General features: G+C 38.6%; 1 protein-coding gene across 3 annotated transcripts; it reads right to left on the bottom strand.

Annotated features, from left to right (window-relative positions):
- Nucleotides 1-2,350: 2,350 nt before the first annotated feature.
- On the bottom strand, nucleotides 2,351-18,288 carry LOC133993456 (protein mono-ADP-ribosyltransferase PARP14-like). Of its 3 annotated transcripts, none has more exons than XM_062432441.1 (18): nucleotides 18,088-18,288; nucleotides 17,863-17,963; nucleotides 16,791-16,821; nucleotides 13,243-13,347; nucleotides 11,800-12,090; nucleotides 10,916-11,140; nucleotides 8,551-10,796; nucleotides 7,518-7,748; nucleotides 6,985-7,206; nucleotides 6,729-6,807; nucleotides 6,337-6,483; nucleotides 6,156-6,218; nucleotides 5,767-5,943; nucleotides 5,355-5,582; nucleotides 4,642-5,256; nucleotides 4,214-4,350; nucleotides 3,741-3,915; nucleotides 2,351-2,657 (listed from the first exon to the last, which is right to left on the bottom strand). In XM_062432441.1, exons 1-18 carry the CDS (start codon nucleotides 18,260-18,262, stop codon nucleotides 2,374-2,376), a joined length of 5,532 nt encoding a protein of 1,843 aa, XP_062288425.1. In that variant the 5' UTR covers nucleotides 18,263-18,288; the 3' UTR covers nucleotides 2,351-2,373. The 3 variants fall into 3 exon arrangements, with proteins under 3 accessions (XP_062288425.1, XP_062288426.1, XP_062288427.1); XM_062432442.1 differs by having other exon boundaries at nucleotides 13,255-13,347; XM_062432443.1 differs by lacking the exon at nucleotides 13,243-13,347.
- Between the last annotated feature and the right edge of the window lie 256 nt (nucleotides 18,289-18,544).

Below are 18,544 nucleotides of genomic sequence, written 5' to 3'. Positions count from 1 at the left end.
AAATGAGCCGTGACAGCGTAAAAACTTCCGTGTTTGAAACTTGTTTGAGGCAGGCAGGTATAGGCACACCTGGGCATGGGTGGGGAACACCTCAACAGGAATTCCACCCTAAAACTTAATGCCTGTATATGACTTAAAACAGACCAAGCTTTAAGCAGTGACATTTGTATGGTTTAATCTGAAAACCCCCAAATATTAACCCCCTGCTTTGACAATAAAATATTCAATAGGAGTCCAGTAAAATATTCAATAGGAGTCCAGTACAATATTCAATAGGAGTCCAGAGAAAATAAATTCAGGAGCACATCAGCCGTTTGGCCGGCAGATGGAGCCAGAGAGCCCAGAGCTGTGATTTATAGGCTGCACTTTGAGCATATGATTTACAGTGAAAATAGTACATGCAGACAAATTAGCATTTATATACAAACCGGGGGACAAATTAAAGGGAAAAACCTGAAAAAAAAGTGGAGAAACATGACAAATGCTTATGTGCACCAGGGCTCAATTAAAATGTAAGGGCCTTTACAGTTACCAGATCTCATCCCAGCTGAATTAGATAATCTGATGAAATAATGGTTGCATATATAAATGAGAGAATATTTTGTGGAAGAATAGTTTTCATCCCTCAAATAGACTTCCACTCATTGATGCTGTTCTCGTCGTGGTAACCTCATCCTGGTTTTTCTTTACATTGTTACTCATCTGTACATTAAAGTATATTTTCACAGAGGTAGAAGGAGTATTCAGATCCTTTACTTAAGTAAAAGCACCAATACATAAATGTAAGAATACTAATTTCAAAATGAAGGCATGAAAAATCCAACTTGAGTGTAAGTATGCAAGTATTAACAGCATGATGTAGTTAAAGTATTACAGTAAAAGTAGTGGTTTGGTTTGGTTAAAAGCTTGTTATGTTATCCATTGTGTCAAACCTAAAGCTGTTAACTAAATGTAGTGGAGTAGAAAGTACAATATTTCCCTCTGAAATGTAGTGGAGTGGAAGAATAAAGTAGCATACAATAAAACATAATCAAGTACAAGTACCTCAAAATTATACATAAGTACAATACATGAATAAATGTACTTTCTACATCTGCATTTTCAAGGCCTAGAAAGAAAGCTACCCTCTGGTCAAGGGCTTAAGAAATGTTTATGATGCATATACAGTAGATGAACACATTTCTTTCACTGGAAATCATGGCATAATATTAAAAAGAAATAGCTCTTTAAATATTTGGATATATGGGTCTTTATTTTTTCTGCACAAAACAAATACATTTTCTTATTTCTAAAATGTAATCACAAAACATTGCAACATGTGAGGTTTAAACTCATTTATCTAATATTCTGTTTGGTTCTACAGGCAGTTGTTGGTGTTTTGCAAAGAGAAGGGCACTTCTAATTATTCACAAAGCGCTTCTTGTGCACTGTAACTTGTGTGTGCTTTTATAGGTACTCTAAGGAAAAGAAAAACACATTTCAGAGATTAACTTAAAGTTTGGAAGTTACATCTGGAGAAGGACATTTCTACTGAGAATTGGAGGGAAGTTTGTGTTGAAGTTCAGACATAATCAACACTTTGTTGCGTCTGCTTTAGTACAACTGGATGATTTAAATGTATGTAATTCCCGTTAAACTGAATAAATATAATGGTGATTTTGTTTTAAATGTTTCTCTGATGTCAATTTGGAAATCGTTGACTATTTTCTTTCTTACTTTTTCCTTTTTACTTGTAATTTAATAGTCGATAAAAGTGGGTAGAAAATGACCGGGCAGGACCTTGGTTGCTATTTCCTTAGACTGTAAATCATGTGAAAACTATTACATTTACTTCTATTTCTGTTTTAAACTTTAAATTAACTACACATAAACCAGTCTACCCATTAGTGTGCATGAGTTAAGTTTTATTTGAACTGGCTTGTTTATGAGAAAAACAGTTGACTTTCAATTTTACTTTCAAAACCGAAAGTGATTGTTAACCTGATTTAAACATGCATAAACAGATATTTCCTGGAATCGATTCAGGTTCTTTCCATCAGCTTCCCAGTAGCCATAAACTCCATACAGTTAAACAGTGTCCATTTTCTTTTCCAACCATTTCTTCTTGCATGATCTTTCTATGTTCACAGAGACATTTTCAAGGCACTATGTGGCTCTGACAACAAATACTTTCATGACTGACCCATTAATAGTTGCCTGTAAATTTGGAGGTGACAATGATTATATATTGCATACATTTAAACTGTTAAGAGGATCGCAAAATCAAAAATATGACATGGTTTAAAGAACAAAAATCAGCAGATAATTGGCGATAGTGTAAGGCAGTGTAAAAAAGTATGTTCATTGTTTCAGTTATCTCCTCACATGATTGTTTCACTTGAATGTAATCAAATATTCAGGATAAGCCTGGGAGTCGTGGAAGATAACGAACATGGCAGGGGTGGACATGTTGTTAACGAGGCTGTCGTACTTCTGAACAGAGACGGCGCCCTTGGTTGGTGGTACGATCATGCCTTGTTGTCCGAGCGTGTAATCCCCGGTCAGCACACGACAGAGGTACATGCACTTCTCCCCTTGTGCATTTGGCGGGGAGTAGGTGCTTTGCGCAGAGTAACTGGCATTGACAGCAAAGTATGTGCCATTGCCAAAACAAGCAGCTGAAAACAGGATAGCAGCAGTTATTGAGATGTGAGATGTTTGCCACAAAATCCCTCATATAACATATTTACAAAGTAAATACTCAGAAACAAATGAACATTTCAATTCACTCCTTGTTGTGATCAGGGAACCTTCATAGAGCTGTGATAAACCGTGGGTTTATTATAATATTAGCACAAGGACTAGCACTTGTTAAAAGTTTTCTTTTGGACAGAACCTGAGAACTCAAACCAAAGTCGGTCTTTACATAACAGTCAGGTGGTGATATGATCAGTGAAAGTGGTTTTACTCCCTGTAATCATTGCTCCTGTTCATACTGGACTATTAAAAGATTTCCCTCAAATGTGTCTTCAGTCTAAATGATGGGAGCCAAAATCCACATTTTGTGCAACATTACATTTAAAAGTTGATGTGAAGCTTATGAGGCTTCAGCAGTCTGATTTAGTCAAGTAGATATTGCCACATTTAAACTTTTTTTTATTATCAAATTCCCTCATTGTGTTTCCTTGGACAGTGGTTCCCTGTTGAGTTGTGGTGGAAATATAGTAAAAAAAAAGAGGGACTTGACTCATTTGGACGACTGAGCCTCATAATGGGTTCAGATAAACAGTTTTACACAAAAGGAAACCATCACTAACATTGTAAGTGCATTATGAAGGGATCTTATAATGTCCACTATGAACAGAAGGGATGATTATGGCAAAGAAAAAAACAATTTCAATGTTCATTTAAACACCCGATTATTGTTTTAAAGACAGATTAGAAACATTGAAATCAAATATCAATAAATTGAATGCATTCTTTATATGTACAAACTTATAATAAACATGAAAATAATGGGATGTATAAGAAAAAGCTCAAGTCACATGGTTATTTCTTTACAGTTTTTCAGTAGAGACGGAGAAGTCTCAAATTATTATTATTTTTTTTTTTTAATAATCACAATGTCCTTGGTTTAAGTCTGACATGGGGCAACTGTCATAAGACATCCCTCATCTCGCTCTCCTCTCATCTTCTATCTCTGTCTACTCACTATTGACTCTCTATCAAACGCCTTAAAATGCCCCCAAAAATATTCTCACCATTCTTTCCTGCGTAACTCCTGTTGAAGCCGTGCTCATTGATGGTGGGCACAGTGGATTCGCAGGTACCATGGAAGAGAAATTTCTCATTGTTCTGATGACTGTTTCTCTGCTCCATGTCACGCTTCTTGATCTGGAGGCTCTTCCATAATATTGGATTCTGGATCCGCTCAATCTAAAAGAAGGTAAAAGCAAATTTTTGTGGATTCTGCTCTGTGTTTATGTCTATTACTTTGAGTGCTTTTTCTTTAAAATCATGTGCACTAGAAGCTGAAAGGGTTCGCATTATGTAAGCTTTAGGAGGAACAAAGTCTGGCTGAGTAGCTCAATAAAAGTGAATAGAAGGAAGGAAGTCAGCATCTCCCTCGTCTTGTAATTCTATTAAGTCTGTTCTCACAAAAAAATGGGCAGTACATTTTCATGGCTGAAACATCATTCATTATTACAGACAGTGCAGGTTAAATGTAGACTACCTTAATAACAGTTTGCTTGCAGGTGGCCTGGAACAGATTCAGGACTTTATTGTGTTCTGCCGTTCCAGCCTGGATGGTGACAGCATGACTCGATGTTTTGGCTGGCATGGCATCCCATTCCTCCGGCACATCTTCATCTAGTGGCATAACAAACCGTTTCATTTGTATCATTCTATCAAAAAGTTTTGGCATTATTTCTCAGTTTTAAAAAATATGTGTGGACAACTGGATCCTAAAAATAAATATAGTCCTGAGAAAATTGTCAATTAGAGAAATCAAAGCTAAAAATAATTCGTAACACAAACAGACTCAAATCTGGTTTGAATGTGCTTATTTTTGGTTTTATATTGAACATTTTAGTGGTTACTACCTTATTATTGTCTTTATTAATATTGACAGGCCAGATGCAGAACTGCATAGTGAAATACCTTTTAGTTTGTCAATTCTCTTTATCTGTAGGGTACGTCCCTGATTATCAGTGGCAGGTCCATCTGGCATGGTGACAGTGTAGTCTTGACCCATGACTGTGACTTTTACTTGAGGCAGATTCTTTCCCAGTGCTTCTTCAAGCAGGAAGTTGTTTTTTGAATCAAAACTCTGAAACTGAGACCCCTGCTGCTGGTACTGCCAGTCTGCCACTGTGGCCGCCAGATCCTCTTTTCTCTTCATTTCGTCCTCATCTCTTGCCTTCCTCAGCATCTTTTGGATCTCAATGTTGGCTTTGAGCACATTCTTGCTGATTCCCTCAATGGTCATTGAGACTTGGTCCTCCTTGCTTTCCATCCTTATGCTCACGCCCATATTCCTCTGGATGACTGCAATGTGCTGGTAATCTGCATCAGGGAAGCTAAGGATGGTGTTGTCGTCAATGAGGATGGTTTCGTACTCTTTCGATATGAGGTCGTCGATCCGCTGCTTGGCTCTGTCTACTGCAGTCTGTGAGTCACCGCAGATGTGGAAGCAAGCCGCATCCACTTCAAGAGCTTCAATGACAAAATCTCCATCTTTTTTTGGCTTGTCAGAACTTTCACCAGTAAAGAACGCTAAAGGAACAAATTCCAAGGTTCACATTAGATTCTTACATTAAAAGCTGATGGATTAAGGAATACAAACACCATTTGATTCCTTTCACTGTACTTACATTTGATTTTGGAGCCAATGGAGCCAATGTTTCCCCAGAGGCCTCCTTTACTCTTGGGTTCAGTGGCTTCCCTTTGGTGCATACTGTTGTAGAACTCTTTAAGCATGGGTGCCTGGAATATAACAATCCTGACTGTCTTCAGGGCACTGGAAGTATTTTGGCTCAACACATCAATCACTGCATCCAACATGGCATCCGCTACCTGCCCTGCCTTTACATTACCTTGACCTAAAATAGATGAGAATAAATGACAGACTTTTGTTAGAATCAAGGTAAATCTTCACCCAGCCAGAGAGACAAAATCTAACAAAAAGAAGACCACATGGATGAAGTTTTTTACATGTTCACAAACACACTCAGCTGAGATGAATTTGAGGATGAATGTCAATGTCATCCTGCTGATATATCTTACCTGTGCCAATGGCAGGAAAGGAGACAGAAGTGTGTGAGTTTTTCACACACATCAGGAGAGCCTCTTTCACAACCTTTTGGATTCTTACAAGGTCCGTTTGTCCGACCAGGTGGAGGATCTTCTTACACTTCAGGTTACCTGGCTGGGTCATTATGATGCCTGGGTTAGGCTGGGCACCTAAATGAGTAGACAGTGGATTTAAATGCCAGAACTCTGAGTGTGTGCATGTCTTTAGGTCACACTTGTTTTCTGAGCAACTTTGTGTTATGGTGTGGACTAAAGAATTAGCTTAATAACTGACTGCATGTATCCATGTCATGACCCACAAATATGGCTACACCTTGGCTGTAACAATATATCTACTTCATTGTCATAAATGTCATGTTTACCCAGGGTTTGGCATTCTGCTTCAACAGCCTGACCAGCTGCATCCAGAATAGCCTTGGATACTCCTAGAGAAGAGAAGATATTTAAATTTAAGCTAGAAGTATGATTCATCTAATGTATGGATAAAACTGTAATGATTTAAAATGTGCATTTCTAAAATGTTTCAGTTCTGGGATTACATACCTGACTTGAGAGTGAACCCCTCATTGGAGGAGTTCACAATGACATCACTGGTCTCCTTGGTAATGTCTCCTGTGAGCACCTGTATAACCACTGCTCCCATTTGGGTCTCATACATTCCTGAGCTTGAGGTGATTTTAGAAAAGGGACCTTGCAGCAGTACAAAAAAAATAATTAACAGCAAAGTAAAAATAAAGATACAGTTACAGATTAATACTTAGTACTTATTTTTATTGTCGCCCAAACTATGTGAACACTAACGATACAGTATAGTATCACTTATGATGTGAATTTATCATTAGCTCATAGGAATACTGCTGATTTCATCTCTGCAGATTTTAAATAAATCATTGCATTATAGTTGCACATTAATAGGTTACAACAGTGTTGTTTACCTGAACTTTGTGTGGAACTGGAGGTCACCGGACCACACGAAGTGTTGGAGAACTTCTGTTTAAATTCGTCAATAAAAGCCTGAGGAAACAAACAGAGAAATGACCAAAACACTTACATCAAATAAGTTAACAGTGATGTAGTGGTGAGATATTACTGGTTGATACTGCTGATTTGTCACAAATTTTATTTCATGGTTACATTTTTTTAGCTCTTTAAGCATGATAGTACAACTGAGCTTTTTTTTTCTTTCCATACCTGGATAGTTTCTGCATCTTTTGGGTAGAGGACAATCATGACCTTCTTCAGGTTCTTAGGTTTCTTCTTACTGCTGAACGCTATGATTTCATCCAACATCAAAGAGGCCACAAGGTCTCTTGGGAAGCCCAGATTTCCAGAGCCAATGGCAGAAAAGGATATGGAGGTGAGACCACTGGCCTCTGCCTTGCCCAAGCAGTCCTTGAAAATGTCACTCAGTGCCTGTCAGGTATGATATAAAGACTTAATATCTAGGTGCGAGATATGTAAGTTTACGCTACTGTTGCAAGCTTTTATTAGTCCTTGCCTCTACTATATAACACATCTTTGTCCTGTGACCTCACCATGAAAGGCCTCAAAGCAATGTGTCTTACATTGTACAAATTAGAAAAATAATGTTTAAAGAATTGCTGTCACAGAAATAAATAAAAAAAGATCTTAGATATTTTCCTCACGATGGGCTTTCATTTGATCTGAAAAGATATAAACTAAGGACTGAATTAGCTAATTCTAAATATGATTTAAGACCTCACCTTTTCAGTTGTGCCTTGTCCATTGTTCCAGTGAGGTGCAATTGCATGAAACACATGTTTGCACTTCAGGTTGCAGCCATCAGTTACAATCACTTCACCAACATTTCCTTTTGCATTCTTTGCCTTTACCAACTGCTGCAGTTTGGGTCCAGCCGCACCCAGGATGGCATTTGAAACTGCCCCTTTGTTCAGTGCAAGATCTTCAGACGCAGTATTCACGATAACCTCCGTCTAAGGATGTGTCAATAAGATATTATCAGTTGCAACAGTCAAGAATCAGTGCTATGCAACAATCTAAACAAAATGAGTCAAATCCTGTGAGACCCCATTTTATAGAGTAAGGATACTTAAAGACTGTGTAAAGTGAATTCAGACATTTTCTTCTAAACACATTAAATAGGTCATAAATGTATTTCTAAAAAAGGTGTAAAAAGCATTTCAACCATTTAGATTTGAATTGTGGAGCTAGGCTTCACAAACTGTGTTTCAAAATTTCTGTGGATTTAGTGGGCGGGTCTGAAAATCACTGCTGCGTTAGCATGAACCCGCCCCTTACTGCTGTAGAGGTAAAAATACATTCAGCGCACACTACTACTCCAGTCTACAGTTAGCCAGTTAGCTGAGTTAGCCGCAGAGTTAGCTGCCGAGCTAGCAGCAGAAAGGCTCTCAGACCTAGAGTCCATGTTTCTGGTAGAGGTGGTGACTTTGATTGACAAGTGACACTTGGTAGGGGGCGGGGTTTCAGCGGACTCGGCGGGCACTCCCACAGCGTTTGGGAGCAGAGAAAAGGTTGATTTTTACACAACTTTGAAGCCTAATTTCATATATTTGGCGATTTTTTTTAATCATTCAAATTTGGCAGGGTGGTTAACAACACACTTTTCTGTGGTATGTCAAACTCAGAACATATATTTATTCTTACTTTACACAGACTTTAAGGTCAATAGTTAATGCTACAAAATGTAGTAGTTGGTAGGTAGTCCTGTCGAAATGTTAAACACTTACACAACTATACAAAAATATATAAAATTACCGTGGCATTTTCAATATTTCCTGTTGTCAGAGTGATACCCACACCCTCTTTGGTCAACCCTTGACCCAAGCAGTTTGGGTCAGATGCAACCTGTTTCACAGGTGATTTGACGGCCTGAGTAGGAGTTTGCTGAGCAGAACTGACACCATAATTTCCAAACTCCTGTCTGACAGCTGCCTCCATAGCCTGAACAGTGCTGTCATCATTGTTTACAAAATGTATCCTCTTCAGGGTGATGTCGTCATACTTGTCCTCACAGTGTTCCTTCACTGCTTTGACGATGGTGATGGCGCACAAATTGAGAGGAAAGCCCTGATTTCTACTGATGGCGGGCAGTGCCACAGAGACACAACCATGCTGCTCAGCGAGGTCTAAGCTTCCTTTAACAGCTCTTTTCAATTGCGCCTGAGCCTTCTTGGGATTGGCAGGATCAAAATTGGGTCCCACTGCATGGATGACTTTTTTACAGCAAAGCTGGCCTCCTGCACCAGTTATCACAGTGTCTCCTGGCTTGAGCTGTCCATTCAACCTTATTAGTTTGTCACATTCATCCTTGAACTGTGGACCAGCAGCTTTCAGTAGTGCTGCTGAAAGACCGCCATTGTGATCCAAGTCCTTATTAGAAGCATTGACAACTGCGTGCACTGGGTAACTGCACATATCTGCTTTGCAAACAGCTATGTCTACTCCATCAGGTGTCTGAAGCTGGTACACAGGCTTTTGTACTTGTCTAAAAGTGTCGTCCTTCTGTCCATCCTTAGTCTCATCAACCAGCTGGACCAGGCAGCCAGTATCAGTCATGAGTGAATGAGCATACATAGCTTCATTATCCTTGAAGAACTTTTTCATTCCAGGCTTGGAGACCTTTAAACTTTCAAAGTAGACAGAAGAGACTGAGTCTTCGACCGAGGTTTTGCAATCTGTGACATTGACTCTGGAACCACTTAGACAGATGGCCTCTTTTTGGAAAGACACCTCCACTTTGTCTGCCACTTGCTCCAACCAAGATGTGTGATGTTTTTTAATATACTCAACTATGGTGTTGTTCTTCACTGCAACAACTTCTTCAACTTGAGCATTTTGCTGTAAGTAGTCATCAAGTTTACTGCTAACTCTTGTGACTGTATCCTTGTTGCCAGACACCACAACTTGTGATCCTTTGGTCTGGATTTGAATTTTTCTGCACAACTCACTGTTGGCATTCTCTAACTGGAGGATCATCTTTTGCCACTCTGGCTTCCTCAGGACATTAATATCTTCAACATCAATGTGTTTAGATATTAGCAGCTTTGTCAAATGATCTACAGCATCATTCAGATCTCCGTCAGACACAGCAAGGAGCTGGACTCTTTGTGAAGCTATCTCAAATGCTGCATTTATTTTATTAGATGTGAGAAGAGCCTTTGTAAGTTCCTCTTGGTTTTCGTCCTTCAACATGCCAAGCACAAAGTTGTCCATTTCTAAATTCAGTTTTTTTAGTGCAAGCATTTGCTGATATATAATGTTTTGTACTGCCAAAACCTCTGGCCCTAAGCCAGTTACAATCAAATTCAGACCATCTTTTCCAGATGATATTTTGAGCTCTGGGTAAACCTGTAGCAGCTTGCCTTGAAGGCCATCTTGACACAAGATGTGCAAAACAGACGGTCGCACTTGGATCTCTTGGGTTATGCTTGATTTCTCCCTGTGGACCCTTTTGACAATCTTGTTTACAACTTCAGAAAGCGTTTTCTCTAGTCTGTTGACATCATCAACAAGACCAACCACTGATAAGACACCACTGGCTTTATCAGGCACAACAATCACATCTTCATTGAGTAGCATCTTTCTGATCTTATCCTCTGACTCTTCCCACACCTCTGACTGTAGCTGCAACTTCAGGGATTTGAATTTTGACACAGCTTTCGCAAAGGCTGACTTCACTACGTCCGTCCACTCTTTGATGAGGTCTTCAGCATCCTTTTGTTGTAGCAATGTAGGAAAAGGGCTCAGGTACACAGTAGATTGTTGGAGGTTTACATTGCAGAAGTGTGTCGCCAAGTCACTACGAACTGTATCTGCTGCTGATTTACTGTCATTTAGGTATCTCAGGACAGCACCATCAATGGGTTCGGATATCGCAGCAGGGAGTTTTAGCGAAGGCTTGTCTTTTCCATAAAGGGCTGTTCCCAGAGATTTGTAAAAGGGATACACTTTGATTTCTACCCCTTTGATGTGATGCTTCTTCTTCATGATGTCCTGAACGGCTATGGGAAACAAAATACATCAACTGTCAAATTGTCCAGAATACATATAAAGGTAATATGATGTTTATTAACTTGTATATTCACACATTAACATCTAATGTGTACTGTAAGTGCACTACCTCTATGGTCTTTAAAGGAGATGAGAGCAGACTGATCCTCTTCACTAATGGTGACATTTTCCACATCCCAACCTGTATTTTCAAAATACAGACAGAGGTGATCTTCACTGAAATTTTTGATGTCGTCAACGACAACTTGGTCTGTGGGTTCGAGAATCCGGACTGACAATCCTTTATTCTTGAATGTCCTGTTTTGGGGGCATCTAGTCACAAAATGATTGTTTTCTGTGTGAGAGATATAAATGAAGACAGTCAGACATGAATACATTCATAAAATAATACAAACAATAAACTGATTTAATTGCTTTCCTTAATCTTCTTTTGTGGAAGCAGGCCTACTCTTAACAAGGTTAATCAATTTTGTTTGTGTCACATAGTCCTGCTGACAGTTTAGCTCTCTTCCACTGATCAGCAGTGAGTGGCATCAATGCACCATAGCCATGTACCAACAAAGTCTGGGAAGAAGAAGACTGCTAGCAAGCACACATGGATGTAAACAATGTCTGAAATTCTTAAAAAATAGGCATTGCAAATGCAAAAATGCAATCAATATGTTTGTTGATTGCATTTTCACAATACAGTAATTCACACTGTGTTTTGTTGAGAAACACTGAATGCAAACCGTCTCTGTTAACCAGAGAAAACATGTTTTAGGTTACCTAAAAAGACTTCCAGTATTGAGGGTGAGGATTTCTTAGTGCCATAGACTAGAATTGCAATTGTGTCATATTTACTAGTGCTATCAGTTGTATCTTAATGTGTGGTGTTTGTTGCAATGTTTGTTAATATTAAAAATCAGTGGAAATATGCTGGAGATCAGGGGACTCTACAAATGTCTGTAAAAGGGCTAATATTACACACACATACATACACTAAATAAGTACCTTTTTCACTCTGGAAAGTCACAACAGCAGAGGAGAAAGCAGGAATGGCTTCCAAAGTGAAGCTTTGGGACATAGATGAAGAGTCAAAATCCTTTGAAATGTTCTCCACCAGCATCTCCAAAAACTCTCCGTACAACTTATCTGCGATATTTTCTAAAAGAGCAGAGTTGGGGCAGACATCTTCTTCTGCTGTTTCATCCTCTTTGCCTTTCGCCACGGTCTCACTTTCGGCTGCAGGTGTGCGTTCATCACGTTCATCATTACTCTGCTCTTTGTTTGTAGCAGCATCCTCTGTTAATATGACATGGAGGTTTAGTGAGTGATCAAACATTTCTAAATTAAGTGAGATGATATAACACTAAATAATGGTCAATCGTGAATAAAATCTCTGTATGTGGGAAATGTTTTGCATGCATTAGATTTGTTTAAAAAGGCCCACCCAAAAAGACATTACAAAGAAAAGTCTTCCAAATGTATCTGCTGGTTCATCTTACAGACCACAGTGACAGTGAATTTATATCAATGCCAGTAACTTGCTCTTAAATGTCAATAACATCATATAATTGTATATAATTTTCTAAAAATATGTTAAGCCTCTTTTCTAGCTTCATATGGAATGATAAACAGACACATACTTGTAAAACACACAACAAAAAAACCCAAAATGCAGGGGGCTGGCATTACTCTGCCTGCTCGATTACTATTGGGCTACCAACATTCAAGGAGTTACCAAGTGGGCCCAGAATCAGTCTAACCCCACTGGTCATGTTTTGGTGAAGATGGAGTCACAAATGGCTCCAATTCATTCCATGGCCACCTGCCCTCTTGCCCCTATACCATGTGTACCACCAAACTTTAAAACTATGGTCACAGTAATAAAAAAATAGAATAATCAGAATAAACTTGATTTAAAGAGCCCATCATTAATGGCCCGATTCTAGCAAAACAACTTTTTACTCCAGCCAAACTTGACTTCGCCTTTCGAGCGTGACACTCAAATGGAATCTATTGTATCAAGGACTTATATATCGATGGAGTGTTTGCCTCATTCAAACAACTATCAGAAAAGTTTGGTCTGAGTGTTTCTAATTTATACTGTTACCTGCAGATTAGGGACTTTGGAGGGAAGACCTATACTCATTTTCCTAATAAACCACCACAGACAATTATAGATGAACTTATCTCCTTAAACCCTAACCAAAAATGCTCCATTGCTAAAGTGTACTATTAAATCCATAATTTAAAGACACACTCTTTGGATAATCTAAGAACCCCATGGGAGCAAGACTTCAGTAGCCCTTTCCCAGATGACACGTGGGAGGCAATACTAAAACAAGTTTATAAATCATCCCAGTAGGCATGGCCTCATTCATTTTAAAATAGTCCACCTTTCTTTCTCCATTCCTTCCTTTATAGAACTAAATTGGCAAGGATATGTCCTACCATTAGTGTCACCTGTGAGAGGTGTAGTGCAGCTCCAGCGACTCTTTTTCACATGTTCTGGGCTTTCCCTATCCTTCGTCCTTTTTGGGAGTTGGTGATCGGATCCTTAAGGGAAGCATATGGCATTACTATTGATGTGCAACCTCTCACTGCTCTGTTTGGTCTGAATGTAAATTGGTCATCTAATCTACAAAATGTTATTGCATTTACTACTCTTTTGACACGCCGTCTCATCCTGTTAATTTGGAACAACCTAGACCTCCTTCCCACGCTAGAAAGATGTAAATGATTGGGTGGATTAATTGAATTAGCCTCTATCTGAATTGTTCCTGAAGAGGAAGTACCTAGAGGTTACAGAACTTTGCTTTTTTGTTTGTTTCTTTGTTTCCCTTATTATTATGTTTGTCATCATTATCCATGTACCTATCATGCTCATGCTTTGTGTCTATTTGTGTTTTGTCTGATTGTTTTATTACAACAAGAGAATGTTGGGGAGGGTATGCTGTGGGGACTGTGTTTGTCTATATGATAAATATCAACAAAAAGAGTATACCCATAAAACAAAAACAAAACAAAAAAAGTGATGCCTGATCTAAACAAGACTGTAAAGTTATCAATATTACTTAAAACACCACACCTTAGTTTCTGCATGTCTTTATAGCCTCTTTACTACGAGGAGCAGGTGTGCTCTGAATAAGAGAAAGGGGATGGACTTTCAGCCTTTTTAGATCAGCACCATGACCTAAAACTAGTGTTGAGACAAGAGTGTGAAACTGACTTCATTCCTGCTTTTTGTGAGGAAATCTGTGGTTTAGCAGTCAGATGGCCTAAATGAGTGCTCAAAATGTAAGCAACCACTGAAGTTGTTTAATATAAGGTTATACACCATTAGAAACAATGTTTTAATAAGATCTGAATTTAGTGACTATTTCCTGTAACAGAATCCTGGACAGGAATACATTTTATAAATTTCCTTGAAAAATCACACCTAGAAGACAAACAGACATCCAACATGCCCTTTGTGAATAAGAGCATTTGATGGTGGCTTCTTGTGTTAAGAGGGAACGAAGAGTCGGTCTGGCAAACCTCCAGGGACTTTAATGGAAGGAGTTTTTCTCGTCAAACTGCAAGTCAGTGCGACAACTCCCAACATACCTTTGCAGAATTAATCATCACAAATAACTTTCAACCTTTGGGGAAGAATATTACTTTTAAACCTCTTCTTCTGAACAACTACTTGATATAACATTTACTAAAGTTGATGTAATGTGCAACAATGTGTGCTTGACTGTATATATACATACATACACACACACACATACATATGTGTGTATATATATTTACACACACATGCACACACACATACATATATATGGTGTGTGTGTGTGTGTGTGTGTGTGTGTGTGTGTGTGTGTGTGTGTGTGTGTGTGTGTGTGTGTGTGTGTGTGTGTGTGTATGTATATATACTAGATACAGATAGGTCCATAAATATTTGGATGACACACGTTTTGTTATTTTACCTGTTAACCAAAAAATATTCAACTTACAGTTTCATATAAATAAACAAATATAGGTTTAAAGTGCAGACTCGTAGCTTTAATTTGAGGGTATTTGCATCCAAATTGGAGAAAGGTTTTAGGAATTACAGCTCTTTAATATGTACCACCCTGTTTTTGAGGGGGCCATAAATAATTGGACAATTGATTTAAAAGCTGTTTCATGGACAGGTGTGGACAATTATTTAGTTATTTCATCATCAATTAAATAACTGGAGTTGATTCCACATGTGGTCTTTGCATTTGGAAGCTGTTCCTGTGAACCTACAACATGCAATCTAAAGAGCTTTCAATGCAAGTAAAACAGGCCGGGCACAAATTCCATCAGAGAGATCTCAAGAACATTGGGAGTGTCCAAATCAACAGACTGGTACATTCTGAGAAAAACTAAAATGCACTGGTGAACTCTGTAACACAAAAAGGCCTGTATGTCCATGGAAGACAGTGGTGGATGATCCCAGGATTCTTTCCATGGTTAAGAAAAACCCCTTCACAACATCCAGTCAAGTGAGGAGCACTCTCCAGGAGGTAGACATATCATTATCCAAGTCTACCATAAAGAGAAAACCTCATCAGAGCAAATATAGAGGGTTGACCTCAAGGTGCAAAGCATTCATAAACCTCAAGAATAGAAAGGCCAGATTAGACTTGCCAAAATAAAAAACATTTAAAAAGCCAGCACACTTCAGGAACAGCTTCCTTTGGACAGATGTAACTCTGTTCAACCTTTGCCAGAATAATGGGAAGAAAAAAGAATGGAGAAAGCTTGGAACAACTCATGATTCAAAGCATACCACATTATCTTTAAAACATGGTGAAGGTAGTGTGATGGTTGGGCATGCCTGGCTTCTGATGGCAATAGGTCACTAGTGTTTATTGATGATGTGACAGAGGCCAGAAGCAGCCGGATGAATTCTGAAATGTACAGGGATATACTGTCTGCTCAGATTCACCCAAATTCAGGCAAGTTGATTGGACGGCACTTCACAGCACAGATGGAAAATAACCCAGAACATACAGACGAATATTCTGCAATGGACGAGTCAATCACATGATCTCAACTCCATCAAGCATGCATTTCACTTGCTGAAGACAAAACGTAAGGCAGAGAGACCCACAAACAAACAACAACTGAAGAGAGCTTCAGTAAAGGCCTGGAAAAGCATCACAAAGAAGGAAACCCAGCATCTGGTGATGTTCCTGGCTTTCAGACCGTAGGCAGTCATTGCCTGCAAAGGATTCTCGCCAATTATTTAGTTATTTAGTTTTAGTTCATTTACTTTTGAGCCCCTGAAATGAGTGGACTGTGTATAAAAACGATTGCAACATTTTCAAACCATATTTTTGTCCAACCCCTTGAATTAACGCTGAAAGTCTGCACTTCAATCCCATCATGATGATTTCATTTCAAATCCATTGTGGTGGTCTACAGAGCCACAATTACGAAAACGTTGTCACTGTACAAATATTTATGGACCTTACTGTATAAATATCAGAAAAATGTGCACATTTTGGCTTAGGTGGGAGTAAGAAAACCGGAATTTACAGGCAGCTGATTAAGAACATTTATGACCTAAGAACTTCTTTTCTGCTACCAGCTAAATTTGATTTGAAAGGTTGGACTGCAAAATTGAAATAAACAAAGAAAAGTGTTTGAATCAGCAGATATATTTATCAAGATAAAGATAATAAAATATAAAAAAATAATTCTCTGCCAGCCTCTTGCACACGCATACGGAAAATCAATGAAGAAATTGTTGTTGGACTATAGTGACCGGAAATAAATAAACATACTGACAGAACATTTGCATAGAAGAAATGTTGTAATTCAATGTTCAAAATACAAAAGAAGAAAATGGACAACACTGGATCTAACAAGACAAGATGGTTGTTTGTGTTATTTGTTTGTTTTGAGACTGTCCAAGAAGCAACTCTAACAAAGGCCACTGTTTTAGAGAAAGAAACATATTTACAGTTTAAAACAGTACTTACGGTTCTTGTTGAGTTCAACAGCTTGAGTTTCCTGTATAGAAAGAAAAAATAACAATTTGATTAGTCACCTTTGTTTTTGATTGTTGTGGCATTTTTATGCAACCAGTTTCACATGGCACAATTCCCAGTGACTGTGACTGTCATGTGTTTATCGATTAACACATTCATGCCTTACACAGAAAAGCTTTCCATTTACTGTCTTTTATGACTCGCCTCATGATTGCCATTGAGCTATGCCGTACAACAACAGCCTGTTTATTTACTTTTACAGCTTGTCCCACTCTGATTAGAAACAAACTTTGCAACTTAACAGTCTGAGGGAGAGTTCAAGGATCCCCACATGATGAGGAATAGGTGTGTGTTCAGCTGGTTATCAGTGGTAAAAGTACAGTATAAGGATTATAATGACATAAATGTTAAGTTGTGAATTACGCTTGCAATTGTTGCAAATCATAGTCTGCTCTTCTTTGGATATATGGCACTATTCTTCCTTCATACAGTATAAGGATTATAATGACATAAATATTGCAGCTGATAAAGGCGGGGCTAAATTTGTTATTGGCATATAAACTGCTGGGAGTTTATGCCCCGCCCCCGAAAGACTTCTCTTTACCCATGAGTTTGGAATTTCCCTCCAGGGTTCGTTAGAGCATTATCTTTACCCATAAAAATACAACATCATTTATTTGTTGATCATATTTTACATAATCAACCTGAATCCATAAAGTAACTTGTAAAAGTGCATTATTTCTCTCTGAATTGTAGTGGAGTAGAGGTTTAAAGTGTAGAGGTTTAAAGTAGGAGCAAATACTCAAGTACCTACAGTAAAACTGTACTCACCTGAGGACAGATAATTAATATTACAGGAATGACAGCAGTGATAGCAGGTTTCACATGCTCTGTAACCAATGTTAGGTTAGGCCTCAAATCTGTGCCTATTATAAATGAAACAAGATAAGATGTAGTTTGGCTGTCTTACAGATAAACACATTGGAACAAGTGCACACTACAGTTGCTGACACCTTTTGTTGTATGTGACAGCCTTTAAAAAATGCTTTTTGTACCCTCTTACCTGCTGTGTGCCCTGATCTGTGGGTAAGTGAACTGTCATCTTCAACACGCCTTTATCCACATTGATCTGATGCGACTCGTTCCCCAACACATTTTTCTGGTCTGAAAAGTTTGTTAAAAAAGTTTTCAGAATCACAGAAGTCGATTAAGGATTAAAGTGGATGAACAATGAAAGTTTTGATGTTGTTTTTTGTGATAAAGTCAGAGTCACACGGGCTAAACTTACCCTCCTCTCTGCGGAAGCGCAGCAGCGCTGTCCTGCTGCCCTGTTCATAGTCGACTTCACAGTCTCCACCGCTAGATTTCTTACTCTGAAAGTATTTCACTAACTTGTTTTTTAGTCTTGGTATGTTGTTTTCTTCGAGCTTGACGAGCAGAGCATACGAATATGCGTCGGCCATCGCTGCTAGTCTGACTGTCTCTGCACAGCTGCGATACTTTCACTTTTGTTTCTAAGGAAATGAAACGCTGACTGTGTTATTGCCGTACTTGTTTTGGTGAATCCAGCCCACCGGACTCCAGCTAAATGCAGAACAGAGGTCTCATGAAAGTTAAACTTGTACAAAACTTGGCAAATAGCCTTCAGAGGCTGTTTGGAGAGGTCAAATCTCTTTTATTCTTTTACTTAGGCTTTTTCGGGACTAGTAGGTTAACATCTCAGCACGATAACACTAAAGAAAGAA

The sequence above is a fragment of the Scomber scombrus genome, chromosome 13 (genome assembly GCF_963691925.1).
Source record: "Scomber scombrus chromosome 13, fScoSco1.1, whole genome shotgun sequence".
Classification (NCBI taxonomy): Eukaryota; Metazoa; Chordata; class Actinopteri; order Scombriformes; family Scombridae; genus Scomber; species Scomber scombrus.
This window is presented reverse-complemented; position numbering and strand designations above follow the sequence as displayed.

Excerpts from the sequence above, each read along its gene's own strand:
- LOC133993456 (XM_062432441.1), bottom strand. The coding sequence starts at position 18,262 with ATGGCCGACGCATATTCGTATGCTCTGCTCGTCAAGCTCGAAGAAAAC. Across the intron at positions 10,797-10,915 it reads CTCCTTTAAAGACCATAGAG|CCGTTCAGGACATCATGAAG; the intron begins GTAGTGCACTTA and ends TGTTTCCCATAG. Across the intron at positions 4,351-4,641 it reads GAGAATTGACAAACTAAAAG|ATGAAGATGTGCCGGAGGAA; the intron begins GTATTTCACTAT and ends TTATGCCACTAG.